Source organism: Melanerpes formicivorus, unplaced genomic scaffold (assembly GCF_026170545.1).
Source record: "Melanerpes formicivorus ecotype bairdi unplaced genomic scaffold, bMelFor1.0.p_v2 SCAF_45, whole genome shotgun sequence".
Classification (NCBI taxonomy): Eukaryota; Metazoa; Chordata; class Aves; order Piciformes; family Picidae; genus Melanerpes; species Melanerpes formicivorus.
In genome coordinates, this window is record NW_027142397.1 from 3,039,921 (window position 1) to 3,066,139 (window position 26,219).

Genomic DNA, 26,219 nt, shown 5'->3' on the forward strand with positions numbered 1-26,219 from the left:
AGTGCAGCAACTGCTGATGAGCTGAAGGGGAGGCATCCCTTGGCCCCACACCCAAGTACCACCACAGCCTGGTCAGGGTCCTCCCTTCTCACTTACCCTTCAGCTTGCTCTGGGGTCCGTGCCCTGTGGGCTGCAGGTGCCCAGACTGGAGCTGGCACCACTGCCAGCCCGACCTGGCTCCCCCAAGGAGCCCCACAGCCAGCTGGAAGGTGAAACCATCTCCCCCCACTGGTGTACTTGGCATGAGCTGGGAGCCTGCTGTGCTGCAGGCCATGGCCCAAGAGTGGCCCTGAGCTGCCTGTGGTGCCCACCTCCACCTGGGCAGCCCCTCTCTGACTTCTGCCCAGCACGGCTCAGAGGCTCCCCCGTAGCAAAGCAGAGCACCTCTGGCTGCTGGGGGGAGCAGGGCTGGCATTTGTCTGTTGTTGGCAGGCTGGCCCTTCAGCAAGCAGGCTGCAGGCTGCTGCTTACTCTAAGAGAGCTGAATAAGAGACAGGAGTAAAAAAAATAAGATATATTTATATATACACACAGACAGAGTAAAAAGAAGAAACAAAACCGGGGGGGAGGCTGGAAAAAGACCAAACAAAACCCAACAGACAACCCAAAACTCAGCTACCCTGTGGTTGGCATTAGGCAAAACCCCAGCTGAAGAGGAGGGAGGGGGAAAGGCAGCTTTGAGGTGCAAGCATGGATGTAAACACCACCACCCACCAGCTCCCCATCCCCTGTTTGCCTCTTGCTTGTCCTTCCAAGTCTTCTGTAAGAAGAAGCTGCTTCCCTTCACACCACACTGCCCTGCTTCAGCTCAGCTTAAGGGTGGTGGAATGGCACTGTTGAGTTCCTGGGCTCCAGAAATGGGGAGGCTCAAACCAAACAGAGCAAACAAAAAGCCCAGCCCCCCCCCCAAAAACAAACCCCAACCCAAGGCCAGCAGCTCTCCTCCCTGTGAGAGGAGGAGCAGTGTCAGCAGGGCATCCTCCTCCTCTTCTAATGGGAGGCAAAATGTCAGGCAGCCTTCTCTGCTCTCACCAAAGCCAAGGCAACCTTTCTGCCCCTGGGAAATAAAGGGAAGAGCTTTGGAGAGAAATTAAACCCCTTATTGCATTGCCATTTGGAGGATCAATATGGAAAGGGCAAAGGCTTCTGAAGGCAGCTGATGGGGGGGTGGGCAATGGGCATTTGTTAAGAGCTCTTCTGGAAGAGGTTTTTGTCCCTTCGTTGTCTCTCAGCAAGTTCCTGCTCAGGGGGTTTGGATGCAGCTGAAAGCAGCAGCAGCTGCTGGGAGAGGGCTGGGGCTGGGGGCTTGGGAGGGGGATGTTTCCTTACCAGCCCTGAGAGCTGCCTGAAATGAACACAGGGGCAGGAGAAACCCAGCAGGAAGGCCCAAAGGAACTTTCAAGGGTGGGGGAAGAGGAGGAAAAGCTTGGAGGAGTTTTGCTTTCCTGGTTGAGAAGGTCCCTTCTGAGGACTCTTCCTGTGCAAGAGCTTTGGGTTGGGGGGAGGGGGAAGAAACAAACAAACCACCAAAGAAATCAGCCACAAAACCAAAGACAAAGCAAGTCCTCATCCTGTCCCATCCCAGGATGGTCCATCAGCCCCACTCAGCACCTCGTGCAGTGGCCACTCTGCTGTCCAAGCTCTTCCCAAGGCTGGTGGGACCCCCATGGAGCAGCCCACGGCTCCCTCCAGGAACGCATCACCAAGAGCAGGTTGTTGAAAGCCTTCCCATCACCTTGCCCCCCCCCCCCAGGTCTTGGTGTTAGGCTGAGACCCACCAGCAGGGTGGGGGAGAGAGGAGCTGTGTTGGAGCAGACCTTTGGTTGGCTTCATCATCCACGGCAGGGTGGAGAGGCAGGGGGAGGATGACAGAGGACAGCCCAGCAGTCTCCCAGGGCGTCAACACCAAGGAGGTGTAGCAGCTGCTCCACGGCCTCACCCAGGTTGGGAGGAGGGAAATGAGGAGGGAATGGATGGGGACTAGTGAGGTGAGACACAATCATCCACCAGACACCGACCCTGGAATGGGGAAGGAAAGGTGGGGGAGAGGCACAGAGCTTGGTCAGTAGAGACAGCAAAGCCTGCAGCAGCTTCCTGATCTCCCACCCGAAACCTCCCAGCCTAGGACTCCTCTGGCAGCCCAGAGGGAGCTTTGGGCTAGGACATGAAGTTACTTCCCTGCACCTGGGCAGCACAACTTCACACATTCCCAGATTTCATCAGGCTGGAAGGGACCCAACAAGGTCATCTTGTCCAAACCCCTGCAGTCAGCAGGGACAGCTCCAGCCAGAGCAGGTCCCCTTTGCTTTGCCTTCCTCTGCTCACTGTGCAAGCAGCCTGCTGGACTCACAGTGAACAACCCCTCTCAGAGCCCCTTCCCCTGGTGACTGTTCTCACCACAGAAGTACAGACCAGGGTGGAAAAGACCTTTGAGGCCATCCAGTCCAACCTATCACCCAACACCATCTCATCAACCAAACCATGGCACTGATGGCCTCACCCAGGCTCTTCTTACACACTTCCAGTGATGGTGACTCCACCACCTCCCTGGGCAGCACATCCCAATGGCCAATGTCTCCTTCTGGGAAGAATTTCTTCCTAACATCCAGCCCAAACCTCCCCTGGCACAGCTTGAGACTGTGTCCTCTTGTTCTGGTGCTGCTTGCCTGGGAGAAGAGACCAACCCCCACCTAGCTACAACCTCCCTTCAGGCCTCTGGAGGTGTTCAAGAGGGGATTGGACCTAGCATTTGGTGCCATGGTTTAGTATCATAGTATCAGAGTATCATTCAGGGTTGGAAGGGACCACAAGGATCATCCAGTTCCAACCCCCCTGCCATGGGCAGGGACACCCCACACTAGATAGTTCATAGTATCATTCAGGGTTGGAAGGGACCACAAGGTGTTGGGTGACAGGTTGGACTTGATGATCTTTGAGGTCTCTTCCAACCTTATTGATTCCATGATCCTCTCTGGCTTTCCTTTACCCCTGGCCCCCCAAAGCAGCAAGAGCCAGAGCTGAGCATTACTGCTTTGGGTCTTGCCCTGGGTGTTCTGGGGGCTTTGAGAGGCACTTGAGAAGGGATCAGCAGGAGGAGAGTGGTGGCCCTGGGGGCCAGGGGCACTCACCAGGCAGGGCTGGGTGCTATACAGCTGTGCAGACAGTGCTGACTGTGAACTCTGTCTCGTTGGCCATGATGTCTGTGGGCTGCAGGTTGCGGTCGTACATTGGGTTCTCAAAGGTTGCTCTCACGTTGGTGTTTTCGTGGCCAGCATAGCCATTGAATGGGACTTTTGGTCTTCTCCTGCAGGGTGGGGAGAGAGAGAAAATCCAGACAGGTCATGGCTGAAAAGCAAGAGGATGAGTAGAGTAGAGTAGAGAGTAGAGTAGAGAGCAGAGTAGAGAAGAGAGTAGAGTAGAGAGTAGAGTAGAGAGTAGAGTAGAGTACAGAGTAGAGTAGAGTACAGAGTAGAGAATAGAACAGAGAGTAGAGTAGAGTAGAGTAGAGTAGAGTAGAATAGAATAGAATAGAATAGAATAGAATAGAATAGAATAGAATAGAATAGAATAGAACAGAACAGAACAGAACAGAACAGAACAGAACAGAACAGGTTGGAAAAGACCTTTGAGATCATCCAGTCCAACCCCTCACCCAACACCATCTGATCAACTAAACCATGGCACCAAGTGCCCCATCCAGGCTCTTCCTAAACACCTCCAGTGATGGTGACTCCACCACCTCCCTGGGCAGCAACATCCCCATGGCCAATCTCTCTTGCTGGGAAGAACTTCTTCCTAACATCCAGCCCAAACCTCCCCTGGCACAGCTTGATACTGTGTCCTCTTGTTCTGGTGCTGCTTGCCTGGGAGAAGAGACCATCCCCCATGTGGCTAGGCTCTTGTCAGTGGTGCCCAGTGGCAGGGCAAGGAGCAGTGGGCACAAGGTGGGAGCCAGGAGGTTCCAGCTCCTCCTGAGACCTACCTGTGTTTGTAGAGATAAAGCACAAACCCTGCAATAATCAGGGCTATGAAAGGCACAAGGATGGCAGCTGCCACAGAACTGCTGTTGGATGCAAAGTGGTGTCCTATTGATTCTGGATCATTTTCCATCATGCTGATGTCTGAAAGACAACAGAAGCAGGAAGCAGTTCAGGCACCACTGTGGGAGATGTGGGGGCTTGAGCTACAGCTTATGTCCTCAGCAACAGGAGAAGATTCCTGGCATGGGTTGGGTTGGAAGGGACCTCAAAGATCATCCAGTTCCAACCCCTTGCCCTGGGCAGGGACACCTCCCACTTGACCAAGTTGCTCAAGGCCTCATCCAGCCTGGCCTTGAACACAAACCAGGGCAGAGCTGCTGCATCTATGGCACAGGGAGGTGAGGATGGAGTGAGGTGCAGGGTGGAGATGCTGCCAGGCTATGGGGACCTCCTCCCCTCCAGCAGCACAGCACCACTCTGCCTGAAACATGAGACAGAAGCTTCCACCACAGATGGAAGCTTGACCACAGAGGTTTGAGGATACTCAGCTGCTACTCAGGTTTGGGGTCTGCCCAACAGAGGGGAGATGGAAGGGGTTTGAGCTGATTGGAGTTCAAAACCAGCTACGAAGGTCTGGCCCAGCAGGGTTGAAAAGGAAAGCCAGGGACAGAAGGAAGGTTCTCTGTTTGGAAACAACCTCCAGCACCACCCACACCTCCACCACCACCCACACCTCCAGCACCACCCACACCTCCACCACCACCCAAGCCCAGCCCCCAGGCAGCAAGGGCAAAGCAGCAATCAGCAGGAGGTTACCAAGTCTCTGGAGGCCAAACTGCCCAAAGCCTTTGCCACGCACAAAGCCCTGGTACACAAAAGTGCCACTTGAGGACTCTGATGAAACCTGCAAGGACAGGAGAGTGGAGATCACCAGATGTGGCCAGCCCTTCCCTGGGGTTTTAGCACCCATCCTGCCCCAGCCTCTGTCGAGTTCATGCAGAGCATCCATCTGACTCAATCCCCAGGAGGCTGTGGGGGGTTTGAAGAAGTCCAAGGCCTTGTGAGGACTCTGCCATCTCAGAGGAAGGAAGGGGAAAAAGCTCTTTGCTTGCAATAAACCACAGAAGACTTCATTGATCCAGCTGGGATAACAAAGCCTCCAGGCTGCAGCTGGCCATGGGTCAATCAGATGCATGTTTCTTCTGAGCTCCAGTGATCTCTTCAGAGCATGGGAAGTTAGCAGAGACAGAAATTGGGGTGAGGAGTGGAGTCCAGAGGGGAAGATTAGCTCTGCTGCCTTGATGTTGAACAGATAGCAAATGCTAACATGGAATTAATCATGTTGGTTTCTCCTCCACTGTTATCTGGGAAGGCTTTAGGGATTTCAAACCACAGGGCAACAGAAGCCCAGCCAGCTGCCAGGGAGCGTGGAGGAGCTGGCTGTTGTCTGATGTTATCTCTGTGCCCTGTGTCCCCTCCAAGCAAGCAGAACATCAGCCTCATCTTGCCCACCAGCTAAGGGACTTACTGCCCTAGCTTCAGCAAGAGGAAAGCTGGGGGCTGGGAGAGCACTGGGAGGAGCTGGAGGGGGGGATTGGTGCAGGAGGTGGCCAGGCACTTACATGTCCATCCAGAGCCCATTTGTCAGTTTTGAACTTGTTGACAAAGGTCTCCACTGGCCCTGTTATTTGGTAGACCTGGAGGAGCAGGTGCACATCTTCTCTCTTGTAAACACCTGCAGAAGAGAAGGGGCTTTGAATCTCCAGCTGAGCTCAGAGTCATTATCTTTCTACCTGAGACAGTGGAGAGGTCACCTCAGCATCTTAGGAGGACACCCAAGCCAGGCAATGGGACACAGGGACACACAATCCCAAGGCCACCTCCAGGGTATTGAAGGCCCTTTGCCCGTGGGAAGAGCCTCAGCTGCTCATGTTCAGGTGGTGCTGCTGGGTCAGCAACACCCTGCTGCCCACAGGAGGCAGGGACAAGGAGCACCCACAGCATGCCAGTGGCTTTACCTTAATCTCCAAGTCCAGCAGGCAGGGAATGGCAAGACTGGGCTGAGCTGCTTTGCAGTAGAGCCAAAGCAAACTCAGCTGCATGCTCACTACAGCTCCCTGAGAGGAGTCTGGGGTTGGGTGGGGGTTGGTCTCTTCTCCCAAGGTACAAGTGATAGGAGAAGAGGGAATGGGCTCAGGTTGCAGCAGGGGAGGGTTAGGTTGGACAGCAGAAGAAAATTCTTCACTGAAAGGGTCCTCCAAGCCTGGCCCAGGCTGCCCAGGGGGATGGCTGAATCCCCATCCCTGGAGGGGTTTCAAGGAGGCAGAGCTGTGGTGCTGAGGGCCATGGTTTGGCACTGTGGCAGAGTCAGAGGATGGTTGGACTCAATCCTGAGAGCCTTTTTCAGCCAAAGCAGTTCTATGATTGCCTGTCCTGCTCCAGTCAGAGCTTGGAGGCTTCAAACCTGGCTGCTGCATTGAAGCTCTCTCGGAGCATCACCGCCGCCTAGCCAGCAGCAGATGCTGCCCCTCCCTCTGTGATGCCCCTCCCAACACAAAAGTCCACATCAGCTCCCTTACCAGACACCTGGAGCTCCACACCACTGTGGTCTATCAGGGTGGCATTGACTTTACTGGTGGCAGGGTCAAAGCTGGTGACAGAGAGCATCGCCGGCTGCTTTTTCCCCATGTACTCGTAGGAGCCTTTCCAAAGGGAATTCCTTGCAAACACATCAGCAGGCACTGGGAAAACCACAGCAGGTGGGGAGGGAGCCCAAGGAGAGGAGGGTTGGTTATTCCCACAGTTCAGAAATCAGAAGACTGAGCACATTTCCTCCTTTCTCTGCATTCAGAAATGTCACTTCAGCAACTCCGACGCCACCCACTCCCTGCCTTACCCCCACCCGCTACAGAGCCAAGGAGAGGAGAACCAACACACTGAGGACTCCAGCTTGGGTTGTTTTGACTAAATATGCCACTGAAGGTCTAAAAACAAACCCAGTCCCCCACCCCCAACCCAAGAATTCCTTAGGAAAAGCTGAGAGAAAATGTTTGGTTTGATTCCCAAAGGTCTCACACAAAACTTGAACCTCCGGAGGGCCCCAGGGATGTCTGAGCTCAATTCAAGGCTCCAGCATGGTTGGGGTTGGAAAGGACCTCTGGAGATCATCCAGTCCAACCCCCCCTGCTCCAGCAGGGCACCCACAGCAGCTTGCCCAGGATCACAATTGCCAGGTGGGGTTGGGATCTCTCCACAACCTCTCTGGGCAGCCTGCTCCAGGGCTCTCTCCACAGGCACCTGGTGATGCATGACCAGGCTGGGGCGCAGGAGCTGCTTCCACCAACCCAGCAGGTTCCAGGCCTGCAAGGACAGCTGAGTTCCTGGCTGCCCTGGGAGAAAGGAGGGGAGGGGCTGGACCTGGCCAGGCCCAGGTTTGGAGGTGCTGTGCCCCGTGGACGCAGGAGCCCCAGGGTGGTACCTGAGAGCTTGGCGAGCGGCGGGTCGCGCGCGGTGCCCACCGGCCTCCCGCTGGGACGGACGTCAGCTGCAAGAGAGGGGAGAACACAGCTGCAACAGCTGGGGGCCTGCAGACATTCCTGCTGTGCTGCTGCTGGTGGAGGAGAGCCTCCAGCTGGCCCTGCTCTCACACAGAATGTGGCTGCAAGTCTGAGGGCTTTGCACAGGGCCCTGCCCAGCCCATCTGCACCAGCAGGAAGCTTCCATCTGCTGTCCCCTCCCTGCCACCCGCTCCAAACCAGTGCCCATGGAGAGCTGCCATGCTCCTTGAGAGCCATGCAGCTCTGCTTCAAGATTAGACCATTCCATCTGCCTGCTCTAGGACTTTGAAAGATCCATAGAATGGGTTGGGTTGGAGGGGACCTTGAAGATCATCCAATTCCAACCCTCTGCCATGGGCAGGGACACCTCCCACCAGCCCAGGCTGCTCCAGGCTTCAGCCAACCTGGCCTTGGACACCTCCAGGGAGGGGGCATCCACAGCCTCCCTGGGCAGCCTGTGCCAGAGTCTCACTGTAAGGAATTTCTTCCTAATCCCCAGTTTAAATCCCCCCTCCTCCAGCTTCACTTGTCTCATGCAGATGCCACCAGGCAGAGAATCCCCCAGCTGCCTCTGCCCTGGGTCCTGTGCGGGACCCCCCCTAGTGAGAGCTGGGATCTCCACAGCCAGCTCAGCCATGCAAAGCCACAGCTTCAGGTGGAGGTCTAAGAGAGGAGCTGTGGGGCTGCAGCACTGCCCTCTGCAGAGGTGTGGGCAGTGCCAGGCTGCTGAGAGCTTGTACCCAGGCAAATAGGAGGCTTTCCTGTCCAGCTGCCGTCTGCTTTGCAGGTCCGGTGCTCAGAGCCTCCAGTGAGATAGAAGCCACTCTGACAGGAGTAGATCAAGGTGTAGCCCAGGGAGGGCAAATCCAGAGCACCAACGTTGGCATGGGAGGGGGTCTCTGGCTGCTTGCAGTGGTGAGCTGGAAAGCAGAAGGGAAACAGAGATGAGAGACAGCCCCCAGACATCCACAGAGGGGTGGAGGAGGGACACCATGATGTCAGCAGGGACAGACATCTCTTTGAAGAGCTGTTTTCAGCCCAAGCTTGCTCTGCTCCCTGAGGCAGATGAAGCCATGCCAGGATTTCTCCCAGCTGGAGGATTTAACAAGGTCCCTTCCCATGCTCTGTCTGCTAAAGCTCTCCAGGGATCCTATGCTTGGGTCCAGCTTCCAGGAACTGAAACCCAGGCTCTGCTCTTCACACTTTGTAAAGGCAAAAGCACCCAGCCCAAATGATGCTGAAGACCTTCCTCCTTCCTTGGACTCTGACCCAGGAGCTGTGTTCCAGGCACATCTGCAGACTGAGAGCTGCCTCCACAGGCAGGGACACCTCCCACCAGCCCAGGCTGCTCAAGGCCTCATCCAGCCTGGCCTTGAACACCCCCAGGGAGGGGACATCCACAGCCTCCCTGGGCAGCCTGTGCCAGAGTCTCACCAGCCTCACTGGAAAGAATTTCTTCCTGATCTCCAGCCTCAATCTGCCCTGCTCAAGCTTCAATCCATTCCCCCTCATCCTACCCCTAGAAGTCCTTGTCAGAAGTTCCTCCCCAGCTTTCCTGTAGCCTCCTTCAGCTATTGGGAGGCTGCTCTAAGGTCTCCCCAGAGCCTCCTCTCCTCCAGAGTGAACAACCCCAACTCTTGTAGCCTGTCCACCACGGGTGAGGTGCTGCAGCCCTCTGACCATCAGCTCAGGGCAGTGATTCCGTGACAGAGCTGCTTTTGTCTAATTTGCCTTCATGGGACCAGTACCCTGCTCATAATTTGCACCCAGCTGTCCAGAGGATCAGAGACTGAGTCCTCAGATGTCTGCAGCAGTCATAAATTCCTAGAAGTGCTCCATAACTCTCAGGATTTGGCCCATGGAAGTGGGAGCTGAGCTCATCCAGCTCCCTGCCACCTGAGAGTGAGCCTGTGCTGCTCTGTCAGTCCTGCTGTAAATGTGTCACCACTTGCCTTGAGAAGTTATGGCACCAAACAAATCAATCACAGAGCCAAGTAGCTCCCTCTCACCCACTGCTGTAAATTTGCCCCTTCTGTAGCTCCTCAAACTGCTCAGGAAGGGAAACAAATCCTCAGCAGCCTTCAGGAGGCATTATCTTCAGCCTCCTTTTACAGAGGATGAAAGAGAAAGCACAGAAGGATGAAGAGTGTGAGCTGGACTCAGCTGCTCTGGGAGCTCCAGCTGCAAGCCCACAGCCTGGCTGGGAGGCAGCAGCTCAGCCCTCATTAGAGTGACTACATCCAACTCCTGCTGTGGAGGGAGAGAGCTTTCCACTGAGCCCAAAGGTCTTAAACCTAAGCTCAGTACTTCTTGCTGGCATGGGTAAGCCAAAGCCATAAAAGCATGGAATCACCTTGCAGATCATCAGGGCCCCCACAGCCATGGACCCAGCACTGCCAGGGCACCACTGAACCATGGCCCTCAGCACCACATCTCCACAGCTGTGAGATCTCCCCAGGGATGAGGACTCCACCACTGCCCTGAGCAGCAGGGAATAGAATCATGGAGCCAGAGTCACAGAATCAAGGTCTTGGCTGGAAAAGACCTCTGGGATCATTGAGCTCAACCATCACATTGGGCACCATCCTGTGTGACCTGCCCTAAGTGGTGCTGCTTTGCAGGGGGGTTGGACTTGATCATCTCTGGAGCTTCTCTTCCACCCCCTGGCATTCTGTGATCAACCTAGCATCACAGAATCACCAAGGTTGGAAAAGACCTCAAGGATCATCAAGTCCAAGCTGTCACCCAACACCTCCTGACAACTAACCCATGGCTCCAGGGGCCACATCCCAGCCTGTTTCCACCACCTCCCTGGGCAGCACATTCCAATGATGAATGACCCTCTCTGTGAAGAACTTTATCCTCACCTCCAGCCTAAACCTCCCCTGGCACAGCTTGAGACTGTGTCCTCTTGTTCCGGTGCTGCTTGCCTGGGAGAAGAGACCAACCCCCACCTGGCTACAACCTCCCTTCAGGGAGTTGCAGAGAGCAAGAAGGTCTCCCCTGAGCCTCCTCTTCTCCAGTCTAAGCAACCCCAGCTCCCTCAGCCTCTCCTCACAGGGCTGTGCTCAAGGCCTCTCCCCAGCTTTGTTGCCCTTCTCTGGACACCTTCAAGTCTCTCAATGTCCTTCTTAAACTGAGGAGCCCAGAACTGGACACAGGACTCAAGGTGTGGCCTAAGCAGTGCTGAGCACAGGGCAGGATGACTTCCCTGCTCCTGCTGGCCACACTCTTCCTGATCCAGGCCAGGATGCCCTTGGCCTTCTTGGCCCCCTGGGCACACTGCTGGCTCATGTTCAGCCTACTATCAACCACTACCCCCAGGTCCCTCTCTGCCTGGCTGCTCTCAGCCACTCTGACCCCAGCCTGTAGCTCTGCCTGGGGTTGCTGTGGCCAAAGTGCAGCACCCAGCACTTGGACTTGTTGAATGCCATCCTGTTGGACTCTGCCCATCTGTCCAGCCTGTCCAGGTCCCTCTGCAGAGCTCTGCTGCCCTCTAACAGATCAACTCCTGCCCCCAGCTGGGTGTCATCTGCAAACTTACTGATGCTGGACTCAATCCCCTTGTCCAGACCATCAGTGAAGATATTGAATAGGCTGGGGCCCAGCACTGCTCCCTGGGGCACACCACTGGTGCCTGGCTGCCAGCTGGCTGTGGCACCATTCACCACCACTCTCTGGGCTCAGCCCTCCAGCCAGCTCCTAACCCAGCTCAGAGATCTGCTGTCCAAGCCAGGGGCTGCCAGCTTGGCCAGGAGCTTGCTGTGGGGGATGATGAACTAAAAGTAAACTAACAGTAAACTAATGGTAAACCTAAGACCACCATGGCCTTAAAACCAGGAAGGGCAGCTCCTTCCAGAGCAAACTCTCCTCTTCCCTGATGCTACATGGAAGAATTGCTAGAGGCAGGTGCCTTGGTTGGGCTGCTCACAGCAAGTGATCTCACCAACAAACCACCTCTCCAGAGAGAGGGGGGAAAAAAAGGCTTTTTAATCCCTCTGGTAGAGAGGCCACGATGGTTATTACCACTTAAAGACATTAAAGTCCTTCTGGTGCAGCAAGGAAAAGATGATGGACAGCCAAAAAAGAAAGTGCAGCCTGGCATTAGAGATGAGGAGAAGCAGAGCTCTGCCCAAGAGCCCTTCTGGCTAAATGTCAGCCCTGGTCCCTGGGGGCCCAGCTCACAGCTCTGCCATCATCAAGTGTGCTTTCAGAAGCACAAAGCAAAGCCTCCCCTGAAACTGTGTCTCAGCTGACATCACAAGAGGCTGCTGGTGCAGTCATGTCAGGACAGAGTGGCTGTGATCTCCCTTGTCTCCAGCAGAATGGTTTGGTTCTATTCACAGTTCCCCTCCCCCAGATTCACAGAAGGGGTTGGGTTGGAAGGGAGCTCAAAGCTCAGCCAGTTCCAACCTCCCTGCCATGGGGCAGGGACACCTCCCACCAGCCCAGGCTGCTCAAGGCTTCATCCAGCCTGGCCTTGAACACCTCCAGGGAGGGAGCATCCCCAGCCTCCCTGGGCAGCCTGTGCCAGTGCCTCCCCACCCTCACTGCCAAGAATTTCTTCCTAATCTCCAGCCTCAACCTCCCCTCCTCAAGCTCCAACCCATCCCCTCTCGTCCTCTCACAACAAGCCCTTGTCAAGAGTCCCTCCCCAGCTTTCAGGCAGGCCCCTTGCAGCTGCTCCCAGGTGTGCCTGGGGAAGGACAGCCCCCAGCCAGGTGCCCTTGCCAAGCCCTCGGCCGGAAGCCCTGCCCAGACTCACGGACGCAGTCGGGCTGCACGCCGCTCCACGTCAGGTTGGGCAGGCAGGTCCTGGTGGTGGAGCCCTGCAGCAGGTAGCCCTTCTGGCACTTGAAGAAGATGATGCTGCCCACCTGGGAGAGGAGACAAAGCACTGCAGCTCTGGAACACCAAAGCACTTCTCTGGTTTTCCACCCTGCACCCTGCTGGAGGCCAGACGAAAGCAAAGCACTGAAAGACTTGGGGCTGAAAAGGAGTGGCAAGGGTGGCCCCAGGGGGAAGGTCAACGGCACTGAGAGTGATCAATTAGCACTGCAATTGATATCAGGAATAATGCATTGCTGGGTAAGCCTCCACACACACACTCTGAGGTCTAATGGAGTGTGCAAGAATGTCCTGCTCCTGGGAGAGCACACAAAGGAAACAGGGATGCATGGGAGGACACACCAAGGACACAGGGATGCATGGGAGGAGACACTAAGGACACAGGGATGCATGGGAGGAGACACTAAGGACACAGGGATGCATGGGAGGAGACACCAGGGACACAGGGATGCATGGGAGGAGACACCGAGGACACAGGGATCCATGGGAGGACACACAAAGGACACAGGGATCCATGAGAGGAGACACAAGGGACACAGGGATGCATGGGAGGAGACACAAGGATGCATGGGAGGAGACACCGAGGACACAGGGATGCATGGGAGGACACACAAAGGACACAGGGATGCATGGGAGGAGACACCAAGGACATAGGGATTCATGGGAGGAGACACAAAGGACACAGGGATGCATGGGAGGAGACACAAAGGACACAGGGATGCATGGGAGAACACACCAGGGACACAGGGATGCATGGGAGGAGACACAAAGGACACAGGGATTCATGGGAGGAGACACAAGGGACACAGGGATGCATGGGAGAACACACCAGGGACACAGGGATGCATGGGAGGAGACACAAAGGACACAGAGATGCATGAGAGGAGACACAAAGGACACAGGGATGCATGGGAGGAGACACAAAGGACACAGGGATGCATGGGAGGAGACACAAAGGACACAGGGATGCATGGGAGGAGACACAAAGGACACAGGGATGAATGGGAGGAGACACCAGGGACACAGGGATGCATGGGAGGACAAACCAGGGACACAGGGACGCATGGGAGGAGACACCAGGGACCCAGGGACCATGGGAGGGACTCAGGCGTGGCCCAAGCACCACAAGTGCCAGGGTGCAGCCAAGGGCCCCTGCTGCTGTGCCCCTACCTGGTAGCCCTGGGAGTTGTTCTGCATCCCGAAGAGAGGCACGCCAGGGTCCGCACAGGTCGTGAGGCTGGGGTCTGCAAAGCCAAGAAGAGAGGCAGCCTGGCAAAGGAGCCCTGGAGGCAGCCAGGGCAGAGCTCTGCCTGCCCCTGCCCTGCACACACACAGAGCCTGTGGTGCCTCTGCCCCAGGCCAGCAGTCTTTTGCTCCAGGAGGAGCAGACAGCAACAGGGAACCCACCCGGATCTTTGTGCCCCTCAAAGCCCTGCCTGCTGCAGCACAACCCAGCCAGAGGCAACTCCAGCACCCACAGAGATCCCCTGCCAGGGACACCTCCTCCCTTGCCCTGTCCTACACACCAAGAGCAAAGCACTCAGCTGTGCCTCTGCTCCCCCCCAGACGCCTCCTGCCCCGAGGGCTGAGGTCGCCCTGTCCTCTCCTGCAGCCTGGGGCAGAGCTTTCATCCTTCTGGGCTTGGCTCAGCCATGGCTGGCAGGTTCTCCCCGGGAGCCTCCCCACTGTGCAGTGATTGATGGGGGCTGGGAGCTTTAATGCATCTCAGATAGATAATCTCCTCTTACACCTCATGTGGGCTCAATCCATCAGAAGATGACTACTCCCAGTTCTGTACAACCTCTGCTGCTGCTCCTCCAGCATCTATCACCTGCTTTTTGCTGTCATCTTTAGGGTTTTCTATCACTTATTTTTTTCTCCTATCACCTTTTCCCCCCCCCCACCTTCTTTTCCCCCCCCCCCATCTCCAGCCCATCGACAGCAGCAGGCTGTCAATGCAGCCAAGGCAGAGATGCATCCCACCAGTATCATATTCCTTGGACACACAATGTATTGACCCCCATCAGAGGCAGGAAGGCTGGGGACAGGTACTGAATCTTAAGCAGCAAGCCCCAAGAGAAGGAGGGAGGTTGTCTACCCCTAGCTGGAAGACAGAGACCCAAAGCATCAACCCTGCACATTCTGATCCTCAGGGGAGCCAAGTGCTGATCTCTGCAGAGCCAGAAGACAAACCCAACCTTGCCACAAAGAGAGAAGGGAGGGGACCACTCAAAGCTGTTTGCTTGCAGCTGCAGGCCAGAAGAGTCTCCCCTTACCTATGCAGCTGGGCTGGGTCCCACTCCATGTCCCATCAGACTGGCAGAACCTCCTGGCAGACCCCACCAGCACCAGTGGGGCCAAGCAGGAGAAGGAGACGGACGAGCGGTAGGTGAAGCCTCTGTCCTCCCTCCTGCCCTGGGCAGGTATCCCTGGGTCACCACAGAACACAGCTGCAGTGGGCAGAGAGACAAGTGGGCAGTGATGGACCTCCCCAAGGACATGTTCAGAACTAGAGATGGGTTTGCTGATGGCCCAAACCTTACCAGTCCCTGCCACCAACCTCTGCTCCAGACCAACATCAACCTCTGGGGCTGACCACAGAGTTGAGAGGAGAAGGCATTGCAGGCTGCTTTCCTTCTCATAGAAACATAGAAGGGTGGAAGGGACCTTAAAGACCATCCAGTCCAACCCCTCCTGCTAAAGCAGGGCACCCACAGCAGCTTGCCCAGGATCAGTGGCCAGGGGGGGTTGGAATCTCTGCAGAGAAGGAGACTCCACAACCTCTCTGGGCAGCCTGCTCCAGGCCCCCAGCACCCTCACACCAAACAAGTTTCTCCTTAAGTTCAAGTGAAACCTCCTGGGTTCCAGTTTGTGCCCCCTGCCCCTTGCCCTGTCCCTGGGCACCACTGAGAAGAGCCCAGCCCCATGTTCTTGCCCCCCTCCCTTCGGCTCTTGCTGAGCACTGCTCAGCTCCCCTCTGGGGCTGCTCTTCTCCAGGCTCCACACCCCCAGGGCTCTCAGCCTTTCCTCCTCACAGAGATGCTCCAAGCCCCTCAGCATCTTCATGGCCCTCTGTTGTTCTCTCTGCTGTAGCCTCTCTCGACCTGGGGAGCCCAGAACTGGTCCCAGCCCCGCAGGAGCAGCCTCACACCCCTGGGTTCTAAGCCCAGCCCAGCCCAGGGCACTCACGGAAGCACTGCGGGATCTCTCCGCTCCAGCTGCCGTTGCCCTCGCAGGTGAGCACAGCAGGCAGGGAGAGTTGGTAGCCTTCCAGGCAGGCATAGCTCACACTGGAGCCCCAGCTGAAATCCGAGCCCACCACTTTCCCGTTGGGAATGGCTTGTGGGGATTTGCAGAGGATAGCTGCAGGGGGAAACAAAAGGATGCTCAGCCCCGCGGAGCTCTCCGCAGCCTTCCTGCTCCTACCCAGCAAGCTGCTGCAGGGTCAGAGTCACATTCTGCTCTCAGACACACACCTCCTGGGACTTGGCTTTCACCAACTCTCCCAGCTCTGTGTGCAGCTGTAAACCTCAGGAATTTTTTTCCCCTTTGAAGTTTGGAGTTACCAAAATCCCCAAGTCTCAGAATCACAGAATCAGAGAATCAACCAGGCTGGAGCAGACCTCAGAGATCAGCAAGTCCAACCTGTTACCTAACACCCAACACCTCCTGACAACCAAGCCATGGCTCCAAGGGCCACATCCAATCCCCTCTTGAACACCTCCAGGGATGGGGACTCCACCACCTCCCTGGGCAGCACATTCCAGTGGCAAATTGCTCTTTCTGGGGAGAACTTTATCCTCCCCTCCAGCCTAAAATTCACCTGGCACAGCTTGAGACTGTGTCCTCTTGTTCTGGTGCTGCTTGCCTGGGAGAAGAGACCAACCCCCACCTGGCTACAACCTCCCTTCAGGGAGTTGGAGAGAGCAAGAAGGTCTCCCCTGAGCCTCCTCTTCTCCAGGCTAAGCAACCCCAGCTCCCTCAGCCTCTCCTCACAGGGCTGTGCTCCAGACCCCTCCCCAGCCTCGTTGTCCTTCTCTGGACACCTTCCAGCATCTCAATGCCCTTCTTCAACTGAGGAGCACAGAACTGGACACAGCACTCAAGGTGTGACCTAAGCAGTGCCCCCCCTGCTCTGGGGCACTCCTCAGGGAAGATTTTGTGGAGCTCATCCATCCATGATTTCATGAGGACTCTGCAGGCCTGATGTTGCAAGCTTCCCTGACCAAGTCAGACCTGGGAGTCAGTGCTGACCTCCAGCTGAAGCCAGAACCCCCTCTGTGCTTTAGTGGGAAACCTCTTGTGAAAGAGGCAGAGGGTTTGGAGAACCTGGCTGAGCTTCAGCTGAGCAGCAGAATCAGCAGCCAGCCCTGATTCCATCCACTCCAGGCTGTTCTAATATGACTATTTTATTTCCCTCCCCCAGCTCATTGCTTTCCAGCTCAGAGGAGGAGCAGTGGGGAAGCGATGCTGAACTCATGCAAATCAGCCTGGCCCCCAAATGAGCCTCTGGTCACACTCTGTATTATTCCTGCAACATTAACTCAGAGGAGAGAATGAAAGAGGAGTGTGAGAATTGCTCTTTGCAGCCTCTGAAGGAGCTGAAGTGGACTTGGGAAGAGGGTTTTGTTGCTCATTTTCCCCCCCCCCCTCTGGTCTGTATTTAGATCAGAATCATGCCAGGTGAATTTGCCAGCTTGCCAAAGGAGGACACAGAGGTTGCTCCAAGCCTTATCTCCACTTGGTGGGGGAGTAAAACACTTGCAGGAGAGCTCTTCTGCAGCTGTTCTGTTATTTCCTTTTCCTATCTCTGAGCTACAGAGGCAATCTCAGAGCTCAGAAATAATGAAAGGAGCTGGGAGAGACATTTTTCAGCCTTCCAGATGATGGCAGGGAAGTGTGTGCCTGCAAAGCACAGCCTTTCGTTGCAGGCTGAGCTGAGGTTTGGGGAAGAGGAAGTCCCTTTGCTCTCTGTGCTTCACTTCTCCTTCTTTACTACAGGGCCAGCAGCAATTGCCTGCCTCCCAGGCATGTTGTGATGACTGAGAGACCTAAAGCTGGCAAGGTGTCCATGCTGTGGTGATGGAGTTGTGCAAGTGCTAGCACCAGAGGGGACAGGCTGGGTGACAGGAGTGAGGGACAACCAGCAAGGGTCAGACTGAGAGGCAGGAGTGAGGGATAACCAGGTAGGGCCAGACTGAGAGACAGGAGTGAGGGATAACCAGGTAGGGCCAGACTGAGAGACAGGAGTGAGGGACAACCAGGTAGGGCCAGACTGTGACAGGAGTGAGGGATAACCAGGTAGGGTCAGATTGAGAGACAGGAGCCAGGAACAACCAGGTAGGGCCAGACTGAGACAGGAGTGATGCACTCCTAGCTGGCACAGAGTGAGTTGCACAGGACCAAGGAACTCCCCGTGCAGCGGGCTGCTGCCTGTTGCCTTGGTGTGGGCTGCCAGCAGCTGGTGGCCTGCAGGACCTGCACCCTCCCAGCCAAGGTGGCAGCCTCACCCTTGCAGGAGGGCTTGGTGCCGTTCCAGGTGCGGTCTTTGGTGCAGGTGAGGGAGGAGGCCCTGTCTGACTCCATCATGTAGCCAGGGGTGCACTGGAACTCCACTGTCTTGTTGTAGGTGAAGTCGCTGCCCAGCCGGATGCCGTTGGCTGGCACCCCGGGGTCGCCACAGTTGATCACTGCCAAAGGAGAAAAGAAAGAAGCATTTCTGGCTGCCCATCCCGTGTCCAGCTGGTCCCTGGCCGTTGTCCTGCCTGGAGCTGCAGGAACTGAAGAACCCCTGATGGTCCTGAGCACCTTTCACTGCAAGATGTCATCCACTCGTGGTGGAGAAAGGAGCGTTTGGAGCAGGCTGGGCTGCGGCTCCTGGGGGAAACTTTGGTTCTACTGAGTGGAGTGAGCAGGGATCTCCATGGAACACTAAGACCTTGCAAGAAGAAGTATTAACTCCCATGAAACATTAAAGAAAACCTGGGTCAAAGCCAGGCTAGGTGGAAGACAGTATGCCCGTGGCCCCCCCAGCTCTGCCTACTCCACTTACTGTCTCTTATGTAAGGCCACGTTTGCCACCACCCCTGCTCCTGCTGCAGCCACCCCTGGGGAGAAGCCAGGAGGAAATGCAGCACTGAGGGCTTCAGAGCTCAGCTCATGCATGCTCTGGTGCTGGCACACCAGCAGGCAGGATGCTCACATTCAGAAGCAGCCCCAGAGAGCCCCTCCGAGTCGGCTGACATCTAACTCCTGAAGTTATTACAGAGCTCCCTTCATCCAGCTGGAAAAAAAACCCAACCCCAAAGCAAGAGTTTTCCATTAGGTGCTCCCAGACCTGGCAGGCTGAGAGGCTGCTGCTGCCACAGGGCAGTTTAGCTGAGGTTCTCAGCATGGCACACATGTGTGTGCTCATCTCCAGCGTGCAGCCAAGGCCCATGCCCAGAGCCTGGCACCATCCTTCAGCTCATCTTCCAGGAATCCATCCCACTGCTCACCTGTACACTCTGGACTGGTCCCAGTCCAGGTCCCATTCACTGTGCAATGCCTGCTCAGCACCCCTGTGGAGTAATAACCTTCCCTGCACTGATAAATGATGGAGCTGGAGAACACTAAGCCATCGTTGAATAGGACCCTGGCGTTGCTGGGGGTTCCTGGGTTTCCACAGGAGATCACTGGGAAGCAAAAGGGCCAAGTTAAAACCCACCCCAGCCACAACCAACCCTCCACACACAAACCCCAAGGCTTCCATCCTGCACCTGACTCTTCTTCATGCAGCTAAGACAAGCTGGGGGTTCATTAGATTGGGTTCCAGGCCCTTATTTGCCTCCTGGCCTGCCCCTGCAGGCTTTAGGGAAGAGTCTCTCTGCAGCCTGCTTGCAGGCTCCCACACCTCTGAGCTTCCAGCTGGATACAGGATGCAGTGGATTCCCCTGCACTGGGCTGCTTGAAGACTCAGCCTGACAGGTCTGAGTCTTCACTTCAGAGAAAGAGTTGTTGGCCATTGGAATGAGCTGCCCAGGGAGGTGGTGGGGTCCCCATCCCTGGAGGGGTTCACGAGGGGATTGGATGTGGCATTTGGAGCCAGGCTTTAGTTAGTCATGAGGAGCTGGGTGGCAGGTTGGACTTGATGACCTTTGGGGTCTTTTCCAACCTTATTGATTCTGTGATTCTATGGTTCTGGGCCAGCTCATTTCAACTCCACTGTCACCTGGAGAGCTTGGAGCAGAAGGGATCCCTTCCAACCCACCCCTGGCAGCGGAGGCAGGCTGGCTGGGCACCCGTCCCTGCTGCTGGAACTCTGGGGACACCACAGCAGGGCCTGGTGTGATGCAGGAGGAGGTGAGGGCGGGGAAAGGTACCTTCACACTCTGGCTGCGTGCCGCTCCAGGAGCCATTGGCTTGGCAGGTCCTCTCGGAGGAGCCCCGCAGCAGGTAGCCGGGCTCGCAGCTGAACCGCACCACGCGGCCCACCGCGAAGTCATCCCCCAGCCCAATGCCGTGGGAGGGGATCCCGGGGTCACCACACACCCCCTGGCTGCCTCCTGGGAAGAAGAGAGCATAGCATCAGCAAGCCATGGAGTCATAAGGAATGGTTTGGATTGAGCAGGGACTTGAAAGACCATCCAGTGCCAACCCCCCTGCCATGGGCAGGGACTCCTCCCGCCAGCTCAGGTTGCTCAAGGCGTCATCCAGCCTGGCCCTGGACACCTCCAGGGAGAGGGCATCCACAGCCTCCCTGGGCAACCTGTGCCAGTGCCTTCTCACCCTCCCTGTAAAGAATTTCTTCCTAATCCCCAGTCTCAATCTCCCCTCCTCGTTTGGCCTTTCCTGCCTCTCACCACATGTGTCCAGAGGCCCAGCACAGAGATCTGGACTCTGAGACCAACTCAACTTAACTCTGGCTGTCAGCAGAGCAGGGAAATTCTAGATGAAACACCTCCTGACTCCAGGAGCCCACTGGTTTTGAGCTGGTTGCAAACAGTGGCCACAACTCCTGAAGCCCAAGCTGGAGCCTGCACCAGCTGCAGCTACCTTCCGTGGCAGCTGCTGCAGCAGACAGCAACTCAGTTGGCCAACATCAGGCATCTGCATGCTTCCCCTCCCAGCAAAAAGAATGACATGCTCCAAGCCACCTCAGCACGCCCCAGTGTGCCTGCAGAACAAGCAGCTGATGGGTTTGGAGCACAAAGGCAGGAGGGCTCCAGCTGAGGAACATCCACTGGTACAGGTTGTGAATGCTTGGAGCTGCTGGCTGCGGGTCAGGGGGGACAGCAGGAGGGCAGCAGATGCCTCCCAGGGGTTCTCTGGAGCAGGCTGGAGTCATGCCCACCTCCCCACTGCCTGACACAGCCTTGCTCTGCGTGTGCCTGTTCTTGGCTTCCTCCACTAATGACCTGAGTAAACACATCCACCCCCAAGCCAGGAGAGACAATTTCACTCCTGCGTCTCCGAATGCAGCTCCTGGTTCCTGGCCCTTCTGTGCCTTACTGCAGGTACAGCTCTTGCAGAGTAATGGTAATGAGCATATTCATCATCAGAGGAAGGTGTCTGCTTGGAAAGAGGAGGGGGAGAAGGCTCCAGGTTCAGCAGGAACAATTTCTTCCCCTAGAGGGCTGTCAAGCCCTGGCCCAGCCTGCCCAGGGCACTGGTGGAGTCCCCATCCTTGGAGGGGTTTCATGGAGATGTGGTGCTGAGGGCCTTGGTTTAGTGGTGACCTGGCAGTGCTGGGCCCATGGTTGGACCTGATGATCTGGAAGGTCTCTCCCAGCCTAAATGATTCCAGGAGTCCATTTTTCCTTCTCATAATAACTTCTACCAAGGTCTTTTGTTTCATCCTGCAAAAGCTGCTGTCACACCCTAGGGATCTTCCACACCCCATGGAGAAGCTTTGTCTCTTCAGGGCTTCTGGAACTGTACTGCCTGAGTGTGGTGTACCAGAGGAGCCTCCTCCCAAGCCCTTGGGTGGACATCATGGTTCTGAGGGAAGCTGGCAGTCACCAGGCCTCCAGTCAGAGAGGGCAGGTCCAATGTCATCAGCCTTGGGCTCCAGGAAGTCATTCAGAAAGACTCCACGAGCAGACATCTGCAGGAGGCAGCCAGAGCAACACTGAATGCTGCCAAGGTTCCACCCTCCAAGAGGACCTGAGTCACCTTCTCACTGCCTGAAACCACAGAGGGGGGAAGGCACAGACTGGAGCAGAAAACCCTTCTGAGCAGCTTCAGATCAAGGACTCCATAGCTCCAGCTCCCAAAACCCAGGAGGACTCCACTTGATTTCTTTTGCCCACCCAAAGCAGAGGTCAAACTTGGTCAAGTGGAGCTGCTGAATCTAAGTGGCAGAATGAAAAATTAACACTTGTCCCAAATGCTCTCTGCTCCAGCTGAGCTCCTCCTTCATCTGCCTCTGTGCCCTCCGTGGAACAAGGGATGGGGTGGCCTGGGAAGGGCTCTTCACACCATCCTGCCACTCACTCAGCACCCTGCCTTCCACTGGAGGCCCTTGGCTGAGATCCCAGCACCCCAGCTTCAGGAGGGCTTGGCAAGCACAGCTCACTGCAGCCCCCAAGCCTCTGACCTGAGCTTGGCTCCTCAGAGTTCTGCTTCTCAGGCTGTTTACTTTCCCATCCTGGCCCAGGAGTGGGGAAGGACTTCTGCTGGTGTGGAGACTCATTGCACCAACTTCCACTTGCCTTCTGCAGGCCTGGGGGTGCACTGGTGCAGGTGTCAGGCCCTGGAAAGGGGCCACAGGGGCTTCTTTGGTTGGAAAGGGGCTTCTTTGGTTGGAAAGAGGCTCAGAAGCTGCAGACAGGATGCAAGAACCCAAGCTTGCAGCAGACATTTTCATCCTGTCTGGACTCTGCACAGAGCAGGCTGTAAAGCAGCAGGCTGCAGCACACCTCCCACCACCAACACTTGCTGCTGTGATTCATTTCTCCTCTTGCAAGTGGTTTGCTCTGCCAGTGCTTATCACCCAAGTTGCAGCAGGCCAGAGAGCTGAGGCATGGTGATTTGCAGCGTCCTCCACAACCTCCCTCTGCAGCATGTGCAGTCCTCCAGCTCAGCACAGCACACCAGGATAAAAAAGGGCACTGGAGGATGGGACAGCCCCATCATCCCTCCTCCCTGCCCTGGTGAGGCCATGCCTGGAGTACTAGGTCCAGTTCTGGGCTCCCCAGTTCGAGGAGGACAGGGAACTGCTGGAGAGGACACAGCAAAGGGTTGTGCAGATGCTGAGGGGACTGAGACTTCTCTCATGAAGAAAGGCTGAAGGACTTGGGGCTTTTTAGCCTGGAGAGGAGAAGACTGACAGGAAAGTCTGGTAGAGGTGATCCTGCTCTGGCACTAGATGATCTTGGACAGGATGATCTTTCGAGGTCCCTCTCAGCCCCAAACAATCTGTGATTCTGTGATCTGACCAATGCTGATCAATACTTCACAGGTGGGTGTCAGGAGGATGGGACCAGTCTGTTTTCAGTGGTGCCCAGTGACAGGACAAAGCATGACAGGCACAGACCTGAACATGGGAAGCTCCAGCTAAACATGAGGAGGAACTTCTTTCTGTTGAGGGTGGCAGGGCCCTGGAGAGGCAACCTTCCAGTACCCAAAGGGGGCTACAGGAGAGCTGGGGAGGGACTTTTGACAAGGGCTGGGAGTGATAGGATGAGAGGGAATGGATTTGAGCTGGAAAAGGGGAGATTGAGGCTGGAGATTAAGAAGAAATTCTTGCCTGTAAGGGTAGGGAGACAGTGGCACAGGCTGCCCAGGGAGGCTGGGGATGTCCCCTCCCTGGAAGTGTTCAAGGCCAGGCTGGATGAGATATTGAGCACCCTGGGCTGGTGGGAGGTGTCCCTGCCCATGGCAGGGGGGTTGGAACTGGATGATCTTCAAGGACCCTTCCAAGCCAACCCATTCTGTGAATCATCTTCCAGCTCTCTCTGCCCAGAGAGGTTGTGGAGTCTCCTTCTCTGGCATCATTCCAACCCCTCCTGCCCATCGTGACCCTGGGTGAGCTGCTGTGGGTGCCCTGCTGGAGCAGGGTGGGCTTAGAGTGGGTGATCTGCAGAGGTCCCTTCCAAGCCCCAGGGTGCTGTGGTGCCCTGCCCTGCCCCCTCACCTGAGCAGTGTGGCAGGGAGCCGCTCCAGCGCCCGTCCAGCTGGCACATGCGGGTGGCGTTGCCGATCAGCGTCCGCTGGCCCAGGCAGCTGTACCTCACCACCGAGCCCACCGTGTGCTTCTCCCCTGAGACCTGAGCGTGGGGTGGGGAGCCAGGGTGGCCACAAGAGACCACTGGAAGAGACACACAGACAGCTTCAGCCCCAGAGGGACTGCCTGGGAGGAGGTAGAAGCCCCAACCCCTGGAGGTTTTGAAGGCCAGGCTGGATGGGGCTCTGAGGAACCCGCTCTAGGGGGAGGGGTCCCTGCCCATGGCAGGGGGGTTGGAACTGGATGATCCTTGAGGTCCCTTCCAACCCTGACAAGTCTATGATTCTATGGTTTAGATTACATGTTAGGAGGAAGTTCTTCCCCATGAGGGTGGTGAGACACTGCCTGGGGAGGTGGTGGAAGCCTCATCCCTGGAGGTTTTGAAGGCCAGGCTGGATGGGGGCCTGAGCAACCTGCTCGAGGGTGAGGGCTGGGGAGGTGTAGACTGGACATCAGGAAAAGCTGCTTCCCAGCAGGAGTGGTCAGGCATTGGAATGAGCTGCCCAGGGAGGTGCTTGAGTCCCCAAGCCTGGATGTGCTTAAAGGTCATTTGGATGTGGTGCTTGGGGATGTGGTTTAAGGGTGAGCCTTGTAGAGCAGGGTTGTTGGTTGGACTTGGTGATCCTGAGGGTCTTTTCTAACCTGAATGTTTCTGTGATTCTGTGTCCCTGCCCATGGCTGGGGGGTTGGAACTAGATGGATCCTTGAGGTCCCTTCCAACCCTAACAATTCTAGGATCCATCTGGAGGCAGGTGGAACAGGCAGGCAGCAAAGCACTGTGTGGGTGAGGTTGCTACATGGGGACCTTGGCAGCTGGGAGCCAGTGCTGTGCCCCAGAGGCCACCAAACACCTTGTGGCTCATGCCATGCTGCAGGTGTGGCATGGCCACCTTACAGCCATCTCCTCCTGGGGGACACGAGCTCATCCTCCAAGAGCTGCCAAGGGTTTGTGCATAAAGCAGGGAAGTTGGGGCTGCCTCCTCCCTGGCGGTGCTCAAGGTCAGGCTGGATGGGACCTTGAGCAACCTGTGCTGGTGGGAGGTGTCCCTGCCCCTGGCAGGAGGGTTGGAACTGGATGATTCTTGAGATCCCTTCCAACCCAACCCCTTCCTTGACTCTGTGATGCACCCAGTCCTGACACTGCTGGGCACCTTGCAGGTGCCCTGGGAAACTCACAGAACATGGAACCTTGAAAGGTCATCTACTCCAACTCCCCTGCAGCAAGCAGGGACATCTTCAAGTAGGTCAGATGAAACATGAATGCTTCCCCTCAAACCCCACTCCACAGCCTCCAACCCACCCCTCTCAGCACCAGGTCCTGTGACACTGAGCTGGCAACAAAGCCCTGGGCAAACAATCCTGCTGGGTTCTGACTGCTGCTCACTCAACCACTGCCAGCACTACCCAGAAGTTGTGAGTTTCCTTTGGCTTAGCAATCAGAGAGGAGCCAGGGGGCTGCTGACAAACTCCCTGACAGACCTGGGGGCTATCAGCCAGCTCTGGATGAGGATGCTCAGCGGAAAGACTGCTCAGGGCTTGCTTGCTGAAGGAAGGCATCCAGAATGGACCTTCCCTTCCCCTCTGCTAGGCTCTAAAAATACCAAGAACTGGCATTAGGGAGCAGACACGATGAATGCTCCAATAAAAGCTGCTTTGGGCACGTGGGTGTTGAAATATCCTGGTGCAGAGCTGTGACTAAACCCGAGGAGGCTCCGCAAGGAAATGGCTTTGAGGGCTGATAGCTCAAACTCAGACTGTAACTAACAATTCAATAACAGCTGCTCCAGCAAGCCTCAGCTGCTCCAAACCAGTGGCAGCATGGAAGGCTTGAAAGGATTTGTGTACAGAATGTTTGTCTGGAGCAGCTCTGCTACGAGGCCAGGCTGAGGGAGCTGGGGGAAGAGAAGGCTCCAGGGGGACCTCAGAGCTGCCTGCCAGGACCTGAAGGGATCCTCCAGGAAGGCTGCAGAAAGACTTCCTGAGGATGTCTACAGACAGGACAAGGGGGAATGGTCTGAAGCTGAGGGAGAGCAGGGTGAGACTGGAGCTGAGGAAGAAGCTCTTCAGTAGGAGGGTGGTGAGACACTGGCACAGGCTGCCCAGGGAGGTTGTGGCTGTGTCCTCCCTGGGGGTGCTTGAGGCCAGGCTGGATGAGGAGCAGCTGAGTCTGGTTGAGAGATGTCCCTGGCCATGGCAAAGGAGCTGGAGCAGATGATCTGTGGGATCCCTTCCAACCAAGGGTGTCAATATTTAAAGGAAGGAGATCCCTTTGACTTAGCTGGAATGCTGTGGACTGAGGGAGCCTGAGAGATCAGCCTGAGGGAGAAACACAAAGGATCAGCCTGAGGGATCCAGTGCCCAGCTTTTAAAGGGTATCAGCATTTTAAGGAGAACCTTCTGAGTTAGCTGGAATGCTGTGGGCTGAGGGAGCCTGAGGGATCAGCCTAACCTGGCCTGAGAGATCAGTCTAACCTGGCTTGAGAGATCAGCCTAGCCTGGCCTGAGGGATCAGCCTAACCTGGCCTGAGGGATCAGCCTAGCCTGACTTGAGAGATCAGCCTAACCTGGCCTGAGAGATCAGTCTAACCTGGCTTGAGAGATCAGCCTAACCTGGCTTGAGAGATCAGC

At 56.2% G+C, this 26,219-nt stretch overlaps 1 protein-coding gene across 1 annotated transcript in view; it reads right to left on the reverse strand.

Annotated features, from left to right (window-relative positions):
* Positions 1 to 499: 499 nt before the first annotated feature.
* The window catches only part of CSMD2 (CUB and Sushi multiple domains 2), a 376,465-nt gene continuing 350,745 nt past the window's right edge, over positions 500 to 26,219 (reverse strand). The window contains exons 56-71 of the mRNA XM_068159296.1: positions 23,502 to 23,675; positions 19,747 to 19,929; positions 18,883 to 19,059; positions 17,896 to 18,075; positions 15,575 to 15,748; positions 14,662 to 14,835; positions 13,556 to 13,629; positions 12,303 to 12,414; positions 8,278 to 8,457; positions 7,459 to 7,524; positions 6,560 to 6,721; positions 5,603 to 5,715; positions 4,797 to 4,884; positions 3,983 to 4,121; positions 3,129 to 3,304; positions 500 to 2,019 (exon numbers count right to left, since the gene is read on the reverse strand). Of these exons, the coding sequence (XP_068015397.1) occupies positions 3,145 to 3,304; positions 3,983 to 4,121; positions 4,797 to 4,884; positions 5,603 to 5,715; positions 6,560 to 6,721; positions 7,459 to 7,524; positions 8,278 to 8,457; positions 12,303 to 12,414; positions 13,556 to 13,629; positions 14,662 to 14,835; positions 15,575 to 15,748; positions 17,896 to 18,075; positions 18,883 to 19,059; positions 19,747 to 19,929; positions 23,502 to 23,675 (2,156 nt within the window). The 3' untranslated portion in view covers positions 500 to 2,019; positions 3,129 to 3,144. The remainder of the gene's footprint in view (positions 2,020 to 3,128; positions 3,305 to 3,982; positions 4,122 to 4,796; positions 4,885 to 5,602; positions 5,716 to 6,559; positions 6,722 to 7,458; positions 7,525 to 8,277; positions 8,458 to 12,302; positions 12,415 to 13,555; positions 13,630 to 14,661; positions 14,836 to 15,574; positions 15,749 to 17,895; positions 18,076 to 18,882; positions 19,060 to 19,746; positions 19,930 to 23,501; positions 23,676 to 26,219) is intronic.